The sequence below is a fragment of the Lagopus leucura genome, unplaced genomic scaffold (assembly GCF_019238085.1).
Source record: "Lagopus leucura isolate 7727_CA_CO unplaced genomic scaffold, USGS_WTPT01 Super-Scaffold_100014, whole genome shotgun sequence".
Lineage (NCBI taxonomy): Eukaryota > Metazoa > Chordata > Aves > Galliformes > Phasianidae > Lagopus > Lagopus leucura.
The window spans coordinates 237,284-253,582 of NW_024962268.1; the positions used below are offsets into that span (position 1 = coordinate 237,284).

Genomic DNA, 16,299 nt, shown 5'->3' on the forward strand with positions numbered 1-16,299 from the left:
TAGATAAAGTACTTAGAGACGTGGCTTAATGGGCAATATTGGTGATAGGTGGACAGTTGGGCTGGACTGGATGATCACAGAATCACTAAATTGCAGGGTTTGGAAGGGACCTCAAGAGAAAATCGAGTCCAATCTCCCTCCTAAAGCTTTTACTCTATAATATGTCACACAGGTAGGTGTCCGGATGGGTCTTTAAAGTATGTGTAGGAGGAGACTCCATAACCTCTCTGTGCAACCTCTTTCAGTACTCTGTCACCCTTACCATAAGGAGGGTGACAGTGATTCCCATCTTAGGGATCTTTTCCAACCTTAATAATTCCATAATTCTATGGTTCTATAATTCTGTCATCCTGATAACAATGTAACTTGTGTGAATTGGTATAGAAATAGATAAATCTTTGAGATATTACCCTATATAAAAGGAGTTCTCATTTAAAAATTTTAAACTTAATGTACAGCTTTTCATGGTGAGTAGCAAAATGTGTTATTTTGCACAACATAGGAAAAGGAAGAGGATAGTCTTAAAAGCTGCAGCATGCAAATCTGAGTAGTAAATTTTGATTAAATTGTTTGTTCTGACCAAAAGCAAGACCTGGCAGTAGAGATCTTAATATCAGCTTGTGAGGAACTGTCCTGTAGTATTAACAATTAGAGGCCTCTGAACTTAGGAGTGCCCACTCTTAAATTGGAGACTGGGTAACCATGCACTTGTTCATGTGTGTGCTGACTACAGGCAGGACTGCTGAAGCTGGTCTTTGAGCACTGCCCTGCCGTTCCCAGGAGGACAGCACAGCTGTCCAGCCACTGGCTGTTACAGATTTCACAGGCAGATAAAGTAAGTGACAAGCAAGACTGCATTGTAAGAAATTTGTGTGAAATAAAATTGTCATAATGGGCCTGAATACAAATGATCATAGAATGGGTTGAGTTGGAAGACACCATAAAGATCATCTACTTTCAATCACTTTTTAGTGGATAGGATTGGCACCCATCAGATCAGGCTGCCCAGGGCCTCATCCAGCCTGGCCTTGATCACCTCCTTGATTCCATTCCAGGAATGGAACATACACAGCTTCTCTGGGCAACCTCTTCCAGCACATAACTACCCTAACATCTAACCTAAATCTCCCCTCTTTTAGTTTAAAACCATTCCCTTTTGTCCTATCAGACAATTTATAAAGGACTTTCCAACTTTCTATGAGCTCTCTTTAAGTACTTGAAGGCTGCAATGAGGTCTCTCTGGAGCCTTCTTTTCTTCAGACTGGGCAAGTCCAGCTCCCTCATCCTTTGTAGGAGAGATGTTCCAGCCCCCTGATTATCTCTGTGGCCCTCTCTGGACCCTTTCCAACAAGTCCACAGCTGAGGACCCCAGACCTGGACACAGTATTGCAGATAGGGTCTTACAAGGGGAGAATAAAGAGAGAGGATCTCCTCCCCCTCCTTGCTGATCACTCCTGATGCATCCCAGGATACCTTTGGCCTTTTGATTTGCAAGCACACACTTCTGGTTCACGTCAAGCTTTTCATCCACCAGGATCCCCAAATCCTCATTATATTGTTATTTTAACTGAAAGTAAAATAGTATGTTATCTCCTGCCTTTGATGGTGTCTGTTTTCAACATTTTGTGGAATTTTCCTTCTAATGTTTCAATCGCTATGTGTTTTTGTTAATTTACCATTCTCTTTTTGTGCCAAACAGATTAAGTCTGGACCTTTCTACTCCTTGCTTCGATCTCTGTGGTCACATTTTAGCCTTAAAATTGCTTATTTTTACAGCCCTCTTTGATAAGTGTGTATCTCTGCCATTGGTCACCTGAGATACGTTAATATATGGAAAGGCAAATGAGCCAAACCTACAAAAAGAAAACAAAAAAACCCAAAGAATAAACTACATGGCGTCAATCAAGCCAGATACTTGAAGTGTGAATAAAGTTTGCCATGTATAATGTTTACAAGGTGCAGTTACTGAACCATTGAGAACTTATAATTACTAACTCATATCATACTTAGGCATTTAGAATATTTTCTGGCAGTAATAATAATAAAAAAAGTAAGGAACAATAAACCTTTTTAGGCAGAATTAAGATTATTTATGATTTTAATTAAAAGTGAAAATTGGCTTAGTGTCAGAAGAGTCTTTAAAAAATGTGAATTCATCAAAAATAACCATAAAAATTCCAACGTGATAAAGGCACTGTGAAATAATAGTTCCAACCCTGGGATCTATTCTGTTGAAAAGAAGGAAACCCTTTGCTGTCACACCTCGTTAGTCATGGATTCATTTAATATATTGTGCCTGAGTGCTTTTTAATCCTGCTTATAACCTCCCCCAACACACTAGGTGACATTATTTTGGTGTTTTACGTTGTTGGCTCTCCAAGACTCTGTGAAAATGTGTCTTTGATGTTGCATAGTCTTAAAATAGCAGGATAAAGTATGTTCACAACAGAAGAGACAGCTGCTTGCTGTACAAAACTCCAGTTACGTAGTTTATAGCCCAGATTTTCTCAATCTGTCTTCAAAGCTTCGACCCTTTCCTTGTTCTCTTAAGACCTGACCAAATGATGCAGTGTGATACAGATCAATATATATCTTTGCATTATTTTAAGCAGGACATGTTTATAACTTTCCATGTAAGGCAAAAATGTCTTTTCTGCAACTCTTGTAAGGCAGCTGCTGTTTCCCTTCTTTTCCCAAACTGTGATTTCTAGCCACGCACTGAGTTTATTCATCAGTGAGTTTCTCCCGCTAGTGGTATGAAATCATATACCCTGAGAAGATTCCGGCACAAATACATTTAACTTGTGCATTTCAGTAGATAGTACAGTAAGCTTCCATTTACTAAAGGACATAAGTTAAATGAAAGGAGACATCATCTCTACTTAAGAAAAAAAAGAGTGTAATTTGTAAAATTATTTATAAACCTGAGGACATGCATATATATAAATACCAGGATTAGATGCTTAAAATGTCTGGGAAAGCACTCTAAGTATAATCACAGAATTGCAGAATTGTAGTCACTGATATGGACCTTTCAAGATCAAGTCCTTACCCCCCTGCTGAAACAGGTTCCAAGAGTAGGTTGAACAGGTAAGCAATCCAGTAGGCTTTGGATATTTCCATAGAAGGTGACTTCATAACCTCTCTGGACAGTTTGTCCCAGTGCTCTATCACCCTCAAAGGAACAAAATTTCCATCTGTTCCAGTTTGGGTTTGTTACCTTTTGTCAGCACTCTTTTCAGCACCACTGAAAAGACTGTAGCCCCATCTACTTGACACTCGTCCTTTAGATACTTATAAGCATTGATAAGATCCCTTTCAGTCTTCCCCAGAATAAACACTGTTCTCTCAGCCTTTCCTAGCAAGGAAGATGCTGAAGGCCCCTAATCATCTTTGTGGCCCTTCACTGAACTCCTTCTAAGAGACCCCTGGCTTTCTTGAACTGAGGAGCCCAGAACTAAACACAGTACTCCAGATGTGGCCTCACCAGAGCAGAGTAGAGTGGGAGGATCACCTCCCTCGACCTGCTGGACATGCCCTTTTTAATACACCCCAGGATACCACTGGCCTTTTTGGCCCCAAGGGCACACTGCTGACTCATGACCAGCATATTGTCCATCAAGACACCCTGGTCCTTCTCCACAGAACTTTTCTCCAGAAGATCATCTCCTAACCGGTACTAATGCACGTGGTTATTCCTCCCCAGATGTAGGACTCTACACTTGCCCTTGTAGAACCTCATCAGATTCGTCTCCACCTTATCTCCAGTCATCCAGGTCTTGTTGAAGGGCAGCACAGCCTTTTGGTGTGTCAGCCACTCCTCTCAGCTTTGTATAATCAGCAAACTTGCTAGGGTGCACTCTATCACTTCATATAGGCCATTGATCAAGATTTGAACAGGAACGGTCTCAGCACCAACCCCTGGGGATCACCACTAGTTACAGACCTTCAAATAGACTATGCTACTAATCACAATCTTCTGAGCTCCACCTGTCAGCCAGTTCTCAACCCACCCCAGTAATCTGTGTGCACAATACTCAGTCCCTACTCTAAAAATATTTTGTTGAATTAAAAAGCAGTACTTCTTATTTTAAAAATGTAAAAAATGCTGACTTTGTCTGGAGTTCATCTTCTCTTGCAGAAGACCGAAGAAGCTCTTACAACAGAGTGAAAGAGTGTCAGTCAGTGGCAGAAAACTAGACAGCACTCAGAATGAGAGCTAAAGGAATACTGCTACGAATGTGAATGTACAGCATGGCCCTGGACTACAAACAATTTAAAAACATGTCCTCTTAGTAATTTTCTGCTTTCAACTTTGGAAGAAAAAGAAACTTAAAAGATTTTTTTTTTTTTTAATTGAATAGTTACCATGTACATCTTGTTATCGGTAGAATATACTGGAAGCCAAAGGCCATGTGAGTTTTAAAAGGATTAAGGTATTTCTGTAGATAATGAGAGTACCTGTGGCTCATTGAGAGTACCTGTGGCTCATAGAATCACAGAATCACAGTCATAGATTCACAAGGTTGGAAACGACCTGCAAGATCATCTAGTCCTACCATCCTCCCATTACCATTGCTACCACAAGTCTCTAAACCGTATCTCATAGTTCCTCATCCAGACGCCTCTTGAACACTGCCAGGGACGGCGACTCCACCACCTCCCTGGGCAGCCATTCCAGTGCCTGACCACTCTCTAAGAGAAAAAGTTCTTCCTTATGTCTAACCTAAGCTTCCCCTGGTACAACTTGGGGCCATTTCCTTAGGTCCTGTTTGTTGCCTGGGAGAAGAGGCGAAACCCCTCCTCACCACAGCCTCCCTTCAGGAAGTTGTACAGTGCAGTGAGGTCTCCTCTGAGCCTCCTTTTTTCCAGACTAAACAATCCCAGCTCCCTCAGCTACTCCTTATAAGACTTGTGCTCCAGACCCCTCATCAGTTTCATTTCCCTTCTCTGGACACATTCCAGGGACTGTGTCTTTTTTGTAGTGAGGGGCCCAAAACTGAACGCAGTTCAGTTCAACACAAGGTACAGTCTCACCAGTGCTGAGTGCAGGGGGATGATCACCTCCCTGCTCCTGCTGGCCACACTATTTCTAATGCAGGCCAGGATGCTGTTGGCCCTCTTGACCACCTGGGCACACTGTGGCTCATGTTCAGCCAAGCATCGAACAACACCCCCAGGTCCCTTTCCTCTTCACAGTCATCCAGCCACTCATCCCCAAGCCTATAGCACTGCATGGAATTATTGTGGCCAAAGTGCAGGACCTGGCACTTGGCCTTGTTGAATCTCATCCCATTCACCTCAGCCCAGCGATCCAGCTTATCTAGATCCCTCTGCAGGACCTCCCTACCCTCAGGCAGATCGACACTACCTTCCAACTTGATGTCATCTGCAAACTTACTGAGGATACACTCAATCCCTTCATCTAGGTCATCAATAAAGATATTAAACAAGATGGGCCTCAGTATCGACCCCTGGGGAACACCTCTTGTAACAGGTCACCAGCTGGGCTTAGATCCATTAACCACTACTCGTAAGGCACGGCCCTCCAGCCAGTTCCTTACCTAAAGAAGAGTAGTTCAGGCCGTGGGCAGCCAGCTTTCCCAGAAGAATACTGTGAGAGACCATGTCAAAGGCTTTGCTGAAATTTAGACAGACTACAACAACAGCCTTTCCCTCATCTACCAGGCTGGTCAACCAATCACAGAAGGAGATGAGGTTGGTCAAGCATGACCTGCCTTTCATGAACCTGTGCTGGCTGGGCCTGATCTCCTGGACACCATGCACATGCTGTGTGATCTCACCCAAGATGATTTGCTTCATAATTTTCCCTGGTACCAAGGTCAGGCTGACAGGCCTGTAGTTCTCTGGATGCTCTTTGTGGCCCTTCTTGTAGATGACAGTCACATCGGCAAGCTTCCAATCCTCTGGGACCTCTCCAGATAATCAGGAGCGCTGATAGATGGCACGAGCGGCTCAGCAACCACCCCCGCCAGCTCCCTCAGAGGCTTAGGATGAAGCCCATCTGGTCCCATGGACTTGTGACAGTCCAGATGGAGGAGGAGCTGTTTGTCTCCAACTGAATCACGGGGGGCGTATTCTGCATTCCATCCCAGACTTCCAGATCAGGGCATAAAGTGCCCTGAGAATAACTGATCTGCCTATTAAACGCAGATGTAAAGAAGGCATTGAGGACCTTAGCCTTCTCCATATCCTCAGTGGTCACGTTCCCCACTGTATCATGTAAATGATGGAAATTCTCCCTGGTTCTAAAGGCAGGTTTAAAAAATAAACACAAGATTTGCAAGGGATATCATGCTTCAAGTCAACATCAAGCAAAATAAATTAGGGAAAAGCTTGATTATTTTGTGCAGCTAATTCAGTCTTCGTTATTCTAGAATGCTAGCCCACCAGTGAGCACTGTACATAACTTAAAGCAGTCTGAGTGGATCTTAAGTTTGATTTGAAAGAAATATATACTTCTAAATTGCTTTTTTAAAATAACCTTCAGGCTTCCTCAATTAATGTATTTTCCTGCCTTTTTAGGTTTCTCATTCTATTTTTTGTAACCCTTTTCTTTTTAAATTTCCTTTCTTATTCTGTTTCCCAACTTTATATCTCTGTTTCTTTAGGATATGCATCCCAAGCTAAACATCATAGACAGCTGAGGTGCATATGCTGTGGTAAGACCAATCAGAGTACTTTCTTGTAGACCACTACTGCTATATTTTCTCATCTGTCACCATCTTTCTTTCCTTCTTTTTTTTCCTTAGTTCAACTAAATTATTAATTGAGAAAGCATTTTGGTACAAATTAGCAAAGCCCACTTAAATGCGTCATATATTTGCTAATCTTTATCTAGATAATATTAATTAAGGATTTCATTAACTGTTTACCTTTTCTTTTCCCTTCATATCAATAATTACCTAACAGCTGCTCAGCTTTTATGTGTCTTTCATGTATCTTCAGGTCTATCAGGACATAAGATTTTTGTCTTTTCAGGAGATTCTTTCCAAAAAGGAGAGAGATATAGTTTTCAGCTAAGTCTCTTCTTGAATTAGAATCTTAAAAGCGAAAAAGCTGCAATATCTTGTTCCTCAGACCCTGTGGAAATATTTAGTATTTTTAATAGAAAAATTAATCTTTTGGAATTACTGATTAATTTCTACTTTCAAAAATACAGTAAAAATAGTACAGTTGTTTGGATGGCTTTGTTGAATGCATAAAATCAGGAGAGGGTAAGAAAATATAAGGATGAGCGAGGCAGGTATTTGCTTCAGCTCATCTCTGTATTATTTCTTGTTCTTACAAAATGCTAAAAACTCTTTTCTCACTTCATAAAATCTGAGAACTGTTCATGTATTGATACTTTTTGTTTCGATTATAACTGAAAATCACTGTTTCTGGTAAAAATAGCATCTACACTAAATTGAAGATTAATCTTTTTTTTCTGATACAAGCTGCAGTTCTTATTTGTGGAACAGCTTTATTAAGTAACACCTCAGCGTAGAGCTCTGCTTTGCTATCACAACAAATTCTGAGTGATCTTGTTTCTTGAGTCATCCAGTGACATCTTTAAGTAGTTAGAAAAATACATCACAAGTAAACTTATTTTCAGTAAATCTCACTTTGTGTTTTCAGCTAACAAAAAGTAATGTGTCAATTGTCTATGCTGTATTTGAAAAAAATGAATCCATAGCTTTTTTAGTCAGTAAGAATTTTTACTGAAACTAGTGAAATTATACAGCATGATCATTAACAAGATTCAGAACCCGTACTATTAGCTATGCAGTGACTTAAAACCAGTGTGAAAGGCAAATACCTTCCCTTCAAGAAGGCATGTTTATTTTGAGAGTGAAGGCTCTCAGAAGTCTTGTTCTTGCACAAGGTTAGGAACATAATGTTCTTAACATAATGTTTTTCATACAAGTGTGCCATGAAAAACACTTTGCTATTCTGCAGCATCTTACAAAAAAAAAAAAAAAAAAAAAACAAAAAAAAAAAACAAAAAAAAAAACCTTTATTTTAAAAACTAAATGTTTAATTCACTTTCAAATAATTAATTTGTGTCCCAGTTGAAGGTGGAGATCCTATGTGGACTTCATGTAGATTGTATCATGACCATTTGTGACTGTCTGCTGCCTTCTAAAAGCCATTCTCTTCAAATAACTGCATTTTCAAACAGACAATTTTTAAAAATGGAAAAAAAGTTGCTTTGATTTCTTACACCTGTTTGGCAAGAGCAAGATCAGTTTGAAAGCATCTGTCTTGCCATCTGAACAGTGCAAAGTCTATGATTTTAGTTACAATTTTTTGTTTTATCTGTAATTATACCAGCGAACAACAGTTGTTATGCGTGATAGTACTTTAAATCAGCATGTAGTTCCAGAAAAAGAGATTTTTTCAATTAAGTGAAATGATAATAGGTAAGAATACAACTGTTCAGCTGCAGCTTTGTGGGGGAGTGGAGGGATGGAGAAGAAAAGAGAAAAAAAAGATAATTTGAGCAGTGCAGATAAACAAGACCAGCTAAAGGGAATGTACAATCACTCTGGGCTTCTCAGTCTGGACCTTCAACTGAAGATAGCTTATACCAAGTGCTGTCACCCTTCAGCTGATCAGCCTTAGAGAATTTGACAGTTTTAACAATGTCCATACTGTGTTTGTGTGCTTAAATTATTTACAGATTGGATAATGTTAGGCAAACTGTGAGATAGTGAATGCTTAACCTGCATCAGCTTAGCTCATTCCAGTGGGTCCTGGGGAAAGCATGCATGGGTCCAGCTGACCAGATAGCTTAAAACTTCAGCAGATCCATAGTATGGTAAATTAATCCTAGGTCTCTATTGGGTTTTTCAGTACCATTACAGAAGAGCACGGCAGCTAAAGCATGCACTGTCAGTCCTAACTATACAGTTTTTCTCTTTAATTATGTATTTGTTTTTCACTCAGTATTGATCTAACACAACAATTTCTCTTGTATATATTTTCCTGACTTCTTCCAGGTTAGAATTTTGTGCTGCCTGTGCCAGAAAGTAAGTAGCACAAAGGAATAACTTTGAGAAACGTAGTCCAAATAACATTTGTGAAAGTTTTCTGCCCTCAATGGAGATGTTTTATGAATTGTCCTGGATTTGGTATAGCTACCACATCACTGAAAGACAACTCAGGAGACAGACATCCATGCAGAGCGGACTTGCACTTCAAGCTTACTCCATTTCTAACGAATAATCTTCCATTTTTGTACAGATTGGTCAGTGATGTAATGCTAGCTTGTTTTGGAGAGTTGTCACAGCACTCTCCCAACAAAGAAGACTTTCTACAAGATTTCCTCCTGTGACATCTGATTGGAAGAAAATCTTTTCAGGTGTTATCACACTGAAGAAGCGAACAGGCAAACAGGATTTCTCTAATCCTGCTGCTTTTCATGCATGATTTCTTGCATTTTTCATTTGTAACTCTTTGAAAAACAGACCAGCTGGCAATGGCTGGAAAATTTCATAATACTCTTCCTTATTACGATAAAGAAAAAACTCTATGCTGTACTGCTTGGATGAAGAAGTAGACTATTACACCTCAGCTGTGTCTGCTTCAGTTTTGGTCCATGTTAGAGGCTAGTGGAGTAGAGCAGACTACATTTATGTGGAACATATTAGAAGTAAGGAAATAAGTGCCTGGATCGTCTGGCCAAAGCAATTGCCAGAATTGCCTTGCAAAGTGGCCTAACTAGTAGTGCCATCCAAAAAAGGGGTGCTTTACAGAGGTGACCTTGCACAGCTAATAATGATCTTGCAGATGTTGCTCTCCTGCCATTGTGCAGGACCCATATTTATAAAAGGAAATATTAAATCCAGAGGGACCTAGACAGGCTTGAGCAGTGGACCCAGGTGTACCTCATGAGATAGCACCATATGGTCAGATAATGTAGTTAGCAAATACGTCAATCTCCCAGCATAATAATACAGAGTTCTTGATTCTTGCAGTTCTGCTTACTTCATGATGTTCATTGTTTGCACTGTTTTAGAGTAGAAGCCATCTTTTTTCATTGTGAGTACGTGTTGATTTTACGGCACTTTACTACTACTAGTAGTACTACTAGAACTGGTAGTAGCTACCAGTTTGTTGTAAGTTCTTGGAATGATCAACATTTTATGACAGAATTTAAATGTAATGGCAAATAGAAAACAAAATCGGTATTTTCTGGCTTTTGCTAATATTTTTTATTTCATTTTGCAATACATTTCATTTCATTCAATTTCCGATCATTTCTCAATGTTTGAACTTTTCTAAACCAAGGAAGACAATGCTTAATGCAAATCTTACAGGAAATAAAGTCTTTTTTCTTTACTCTTTCTAAATAATTGATAAGGAACGAGAGTTAGAACGTTATATCATTGGAATCTCAGCAGGCTGTTACAGCACTAATGTAGTTACTCACAACATTGCTCATTCTGTGACTATATGAATCTGGAGAAACTGCTCTGTCTATGAACACCTGCCTTCTGGAAAGCAAAAAGCTTCTGTCCAGATCGTACAGTATGAGTCCAGTAAGCTTCTGCATCTTTCAGATTTCATTGAACTTTTCAATTTCTAAGTTCAAATTTCATTGCTAAAAGTGCAAAGGGGAAAGAATGTAGAGAAGAGGAAGTAGATCTATTTTCTTGCTTTTAGAGCAGTTAAACATGAGGGTATTTTCCCTTATTTGTTTTAGACAAAGGCAATTTAAAAGATGCCATTAATTCAAAAAGAAGTGCATTCAGGGGCTAAGGTTCAGTGAGCAGTGCCCGTGGCAACTATGAGACAGAAAAAAAAATCAGATAATAGTAAGTGTTTTAATCCTCAACTTTAATCCCTTTACTTCCTGTTTTCGAAATGAAATATAAATCAAGCACCGTGGAGTGCAGCAGTTTCTCCTGAAAGGGATGCTGGCAAAAAAGGGATTAGGAATGAGCAGTGGTGTTTAAGGAATTTATCCACACAATTTATTGCAAAACTTTGGAAACCACAAATGACCAATTCTTTTTAGCATGGTCACTGCAAAATACAGACCTTGAAAACAGTGGAGAACTTACTGTGGCTGTAGCTGTTTTCCCAGATTCTGTAGCTTAGTAAACAAGTCATACCTTGCAAGTAGCTTCTGTCCTGTGGATGTGCTTTTGCAGCAGGCACAGCACGACTACTGTATGTGTCTGGAGAAAACAGTCATGGTGTGTGGAATGGAGTTTTTCAGAAGTTGTGTGTAGTTTGGGAAGCAGTTGTGATTTCCTGACTCCTGCTAAGCAGCAAAGCTTACCCATGTCTGATGCCAGTCTGCTAAGCAGAAAAGTTGAGAACATTTTTGATGGCCTACCATTTCTGATGATGCAGCAGTAGTTACTCCTAAATAGCGACTCCCATACATACTGAGCAGTGAAAAAGAGTGAAATTATTCCCAGCAACTATTGTTATCCAGTGGGGATACTTAGTAGTAATTTCTTAGTAATTTCGTGCCAGTTTCTCTGTACTTGTACAAATCAGTGTAACACTCATCTCGTGCTCAGGAAATTTCATTACATGTATGTTAAGTACATGCATTTTCCTTCTAAAAATTGTGTATTTTAATGTGCAGTACATGCATGTGTGTATATATTTGTACATGTAAATTTATAAAATCTGTATTTCCAACTCTTGTGGTTGTAAATATGAAACAACAATAATCTCTGCTTTTTAGAGATTTAGAAATATCTTCAAAAGTCAGATCACAGCTGTCTTCCAGTGTTTGTTTCACTGTTTTTATGTGCTTTTGTTGACGATCCTTTATCTTTAGTGGACTTACATAAGCATTAATATTGGCTACTGAGCAAGCCAGAAAATCTATGTTTGTATAGCCTTACATGATAGATTCATTCTCACTGTCAAAGAGCTTACAAGTCCAAAAAAAATTTCCTAATAATGCAAAATAGGCTTGCACTCATTTACTGTTCGTGTTATGTAATGTTAGTAACTTGTGTGTATTTTGTTCACAGTTCCTTACTCTGCTCACTGTTTTATCCATAGTGACTGCCATCCAATTACACAAAACTGATTAGTTTCTTACTCATCAAGAAAAAAAAAGTCACAAACATGCGACTTTACTAAGACAGCATCCATAAAATTTTATTTTTTATGAAAGAATCCTGATTTTTAGTAGCTCAGATTTTTTTTGTATTTATTTTTATCATAGATTCCATATAAATTTAAAGTTATATAATACAAAAAAATATAATTGATAAGAATTTGATTCTAGAGATACTTGTCACTTATTTCATATTCACCTCCTCTCATGAAAAAAAACACATTACTCATATTAGCATTAAAAATAAAATAAACAGTAACTGAATATCAGACAACCATTCATGCTACTCTGGAAGAAACATCTGGACCTATTGCAGCTTGTAAATATGGATAATGAATGAAAAGCATTTGTCAGAGTCTTTCTCACCTCCTTTTGTTTCCTCTTTCTTTTCTACAATTTAGGTATGTTCTAGAGTAATAAATATATCTCAAAAAGTTAATTCATGTTCAGGTTTAATAATGAATCACTGGATTTTGAAGAGAAGAGATAAACTTCAGCATACACAGTCTGCAAATGTAACCTTTGTGTTATAGTCACCATACTCGTGGTGCTTAGAGTGTGTAACACCAACTCTCTGCTCTCTTGAAACAGTTTTTTACTGGAGCATGTCATCAGGAATCATTTGAATGAGTATCAACACTTTGTAGCACAGTAATGGGTCTTTTTCAGCTGCATTTAGAATCCTTCCTTTCTACCATTGTCTCTTCACATCTGAATATAGGACAGAAACTCCTGTCATTTCTCTTCCATCTCTTAGGATTTTGCTGTATGTGCTGGCTTATATTCTAGACCTACTCACCTTTTATGCCTCACTGTTCACTCTCAGCCCCTCATTTCCTGAAACTGGTACAGGATGCTAAACAAGCAGAAAAATGTCAGTATTTCAAATAGTGTCATTCTGCTGATAGAAGAGATCACAGACATTTGATAAGTCTCCATTATCCATGAACTGGGACATTCATCTGTCTTTCATGTTGCAAAAGGCTACACATACGTTCATCTGTACAAGGTCCAATCTGTACAAGTTGCCCTTGTCCTGAGTACAGTCTTGTTAAGCATGAGGCGGATTTCCCTTCCTCCCATTTGAGAAATATGTGCTGTAATGGAAGGATATTTATCAGAATTTAAAATAAAAGAATTCTCCTAGTTTCAATTCCTTTATCTAACCTCTCAACATTTCCTTATTCCTCATTACTATTTATCTGTATTATATTGGTTTGTTGTTTCTTATCTCTTGTTTTGCAGTTGCGATCGAGCTCAGAGTTTGGACAGGACATCCTGAATGACTGCCTCACAATCCAGCCTCTCCAGACAGCACCATCACCACACAGTGCTGTGAATAATGTACTGGGACACTCCCCAGGTCCTGCTCATGACATTTACCCAGGTATGGAAAAGACAAGAAAAAGCTATATTACTGCTTGCTTGGGATTAAGAATTATTTTACAGAGTACTCTAAAATTCATGTCTATCTTATGAGAGGAACAGAATCTGCAACATAATATGAAACAATATAAAACAGATTTTCATATCTTTCTTTTTGTTGAGAAGGGGAAAAATTCTAGTTTTGTCCCTGAAAAGACTTATCACAACATTTTTCCTTTATAGGTCCTAAAGGGGTCCTAAAAGAAATCTACTTCCAACCACTTTGCTGTGGTCAGAGTTTCCACTCACAAGATCAGGTTGCCCACTTCTACAAATGCCTTCTTGTAGGCAGCTTGAACTGCTGAATTCATCTGGATTTAAGAAAAGTGTTTTTTTCTTTTCATTATTCATGAGTCATACATCACTTTCTAGTAGATCTACATCAGTGAACTTAAATGCTACATTATGATCTCTAATATTATATAAGTACAACAATAAGCGTATTTGTTCTATAAATGTGATAGTCCTATTTTTATTGTGTGGATTACATATTTGAGATTTGCATATTAATGCATCAAACTGACACACGGGCTAAATGTACAGTAGATTTTCAGGCTTTGGCTGTATTTGAAACATTTGGGAAGTAAGGAGGGAAAATACACCTCAAACCTCAAGAAAACAGTGGGTAGGATGTGAACATTTTAATGCAGTATTCTAGTAATTGTGAAGACATCTGGTTTTAACTTTAAGACAGAATGCATTACATCTTCTAGCAGTCCAACTACTACTTGAGGACCAGATGTAGGATGTGAAAGAATTGGCTGACTGATATATGAAGTGCTGAAAATGACATTAAATGAAGTGGTTACCTCAGTAAGTGGTTTATTTTACTGACAGCCTTGGAAACACAACAGTTCTATCATACGTTTCTGTCGAGGTTGCCGTAACATACTTACTAGTTGATTTTTATGTAGGCTTATATGACAAAAATTAGGAAATTTAAAGCTCTGATTTAAAGTTATGAAGTCCTAATTTATAAAGTAGTTGATATTATCTGCAATCTGTTAACTTCAAATGCCTTTGTCTGATTATAGTCTGTGTGGCACCTGTTACCTCCCTTACATGTGTTCTCAGCTATCTATAACTTGGCAAATGTCTTATAGTTTTATACTCTTACTACTGAGGCAATACTAGTATTGTTTCACTTAAACTGGCTTAGGGCACTGTGTCAGATATAAATTAATCCAGGTCACTTCATTGTGACAACTGCATGATCTAGTTGAAATTAATTGTTTCACTAAGTACTCAATAGAGTTGCTACATAATAATATACTATATAGCAAAGTCAGTTATGTCCAACAGGAAGGGACTGGCGTATAGAGTAGGAATTACAACATTATTAATGCCCCAAACATGAAATGCAAAACACCTGGAAGGTTACGTGTACTTGCACAGAGAAGTTACTCTTTCATCTTCTCTGAAAACAACGGTCTATTTTGTAAGCATAAAGAGAAACACTGAGACTTTTCTGAAAAATAAAGCATATCATCTCTACAAGGAACTGATAGAGCACACATTAGCTGAAATATGTTTGTGCCACTTTTCAAATAGAAGCAAAATAAACTTCCATTTTCCAATGCCTTCAAACTTCTCTCACTTTAAGGCTGCTTTTCTCATACTTCATGTATATTTAAAGCAAATGAAGGCTTTCTCCTTTCCTAAGAGATTTACATGTTTAGAAGCAAACTATTAGAAATTAGCAAACTATTAGAAATAAGATTACAAAAACAGGCATTTAGATAACAGTCTATTTCCACTTACTGAAGTGCAACAGTGCCTAGAATGATTCCTGTTTCTCTGTGCAGATACAGAATCTAAAGACACAGATATATTAGATGAAAATATGAAATAGTCTTATTGATTACATATGTATTACTTAAAATTTAGATTGAGGAAATGCTTGTCTGCTCTTGTGGCTTTGTGACTTCATTGAAGAAATCTGAACTGAGTATAATCCTGTTAATACAGTGAGGTAACATATGAGATCTGCTTAAAATGAACAAAAAGTTAATGAAAGTATGGCTAACAGTAAAACAGATTGTCTTTATAGAATGCAATATAGGTATGTTCTCTAAATTCATGGTAGTGGTAAGAGAAAAGATATTTGGGGGGTAGAAGTAAACAAAGTGCTGTTTTTGCAATAATAAACCCAACACAATAAATAATATAATTGTTGATAATTTGCAAAGAAATAGGATGATTATTCTTCTTTTTATAAATGTTGCCTGAAATCATAGTTTTCTGGCTTCATTTAAAAAAAAAAAATGCTTTGGGTTCCATATCTTTTTAAAGGCTTCATTTCTGTCAGTTTTTTTAAGGAACCTTATTCACAATTAGCTTTTTCTCTCCTGTGTTCCTGTGCACTAATGCATGTGAACTTAGCTTCTCATAGAAACAGTGTCTCTACAGAGATATTCTCATGGAAAATTCTTACATTCTAAAGAAAAATATTTCTATTGAGACTTCAATTTTTTTTATTATTTTTTTTTTAAATCTGAATCTTTTCCTCTTTCTGGATTATTTTATCTTGTATTTCTCAGGAGAAAAAAACATTTTTGTTAAGTAGTGCACTTAATTTTACATTTTTCTATGTGGATCTAGCTAGTAAGGTGTTACAGAATCACAGAATCACAGAAACATCAAGGTTGGAGAAGACCTACAAGATCATCCAGAGTCCAACCATCCAGTGATCACCAATAGTTCTCAATAAACCATGTCCCTCAACACAAAACCCAAATGTTCCTTGAATACTTCCAGGGTCAGTGACTTCACCACCCCCC

The 16,299-nt window shown here is 38.0% G+C and overlaps 1 protein-coding gene across 2 annotated transcripts in view; it reads left to right on the top strand.

Annotated features, from left to right (window-relative positions):
- Positions 1-16,299, top strand: part of GLIS3 (GLIS family zinc finger 3) — a 154,392-nt gene that overhangs the window by 116,909 nt on the left and 21,184 nt on the right. For both annotated transcript variants that reach the window (XM_042875341.1, XM_042875340.1), the window contains one exon: positions 13,340-13,481. In XM_042875341.1, coding sequence (XP_042731275.1) covers positions 13,340-13,481 — 142 coding nt within the window. The remainder of the gene's footprint in view (positions 1-13,339; positions 13,482-16,299) is intronic.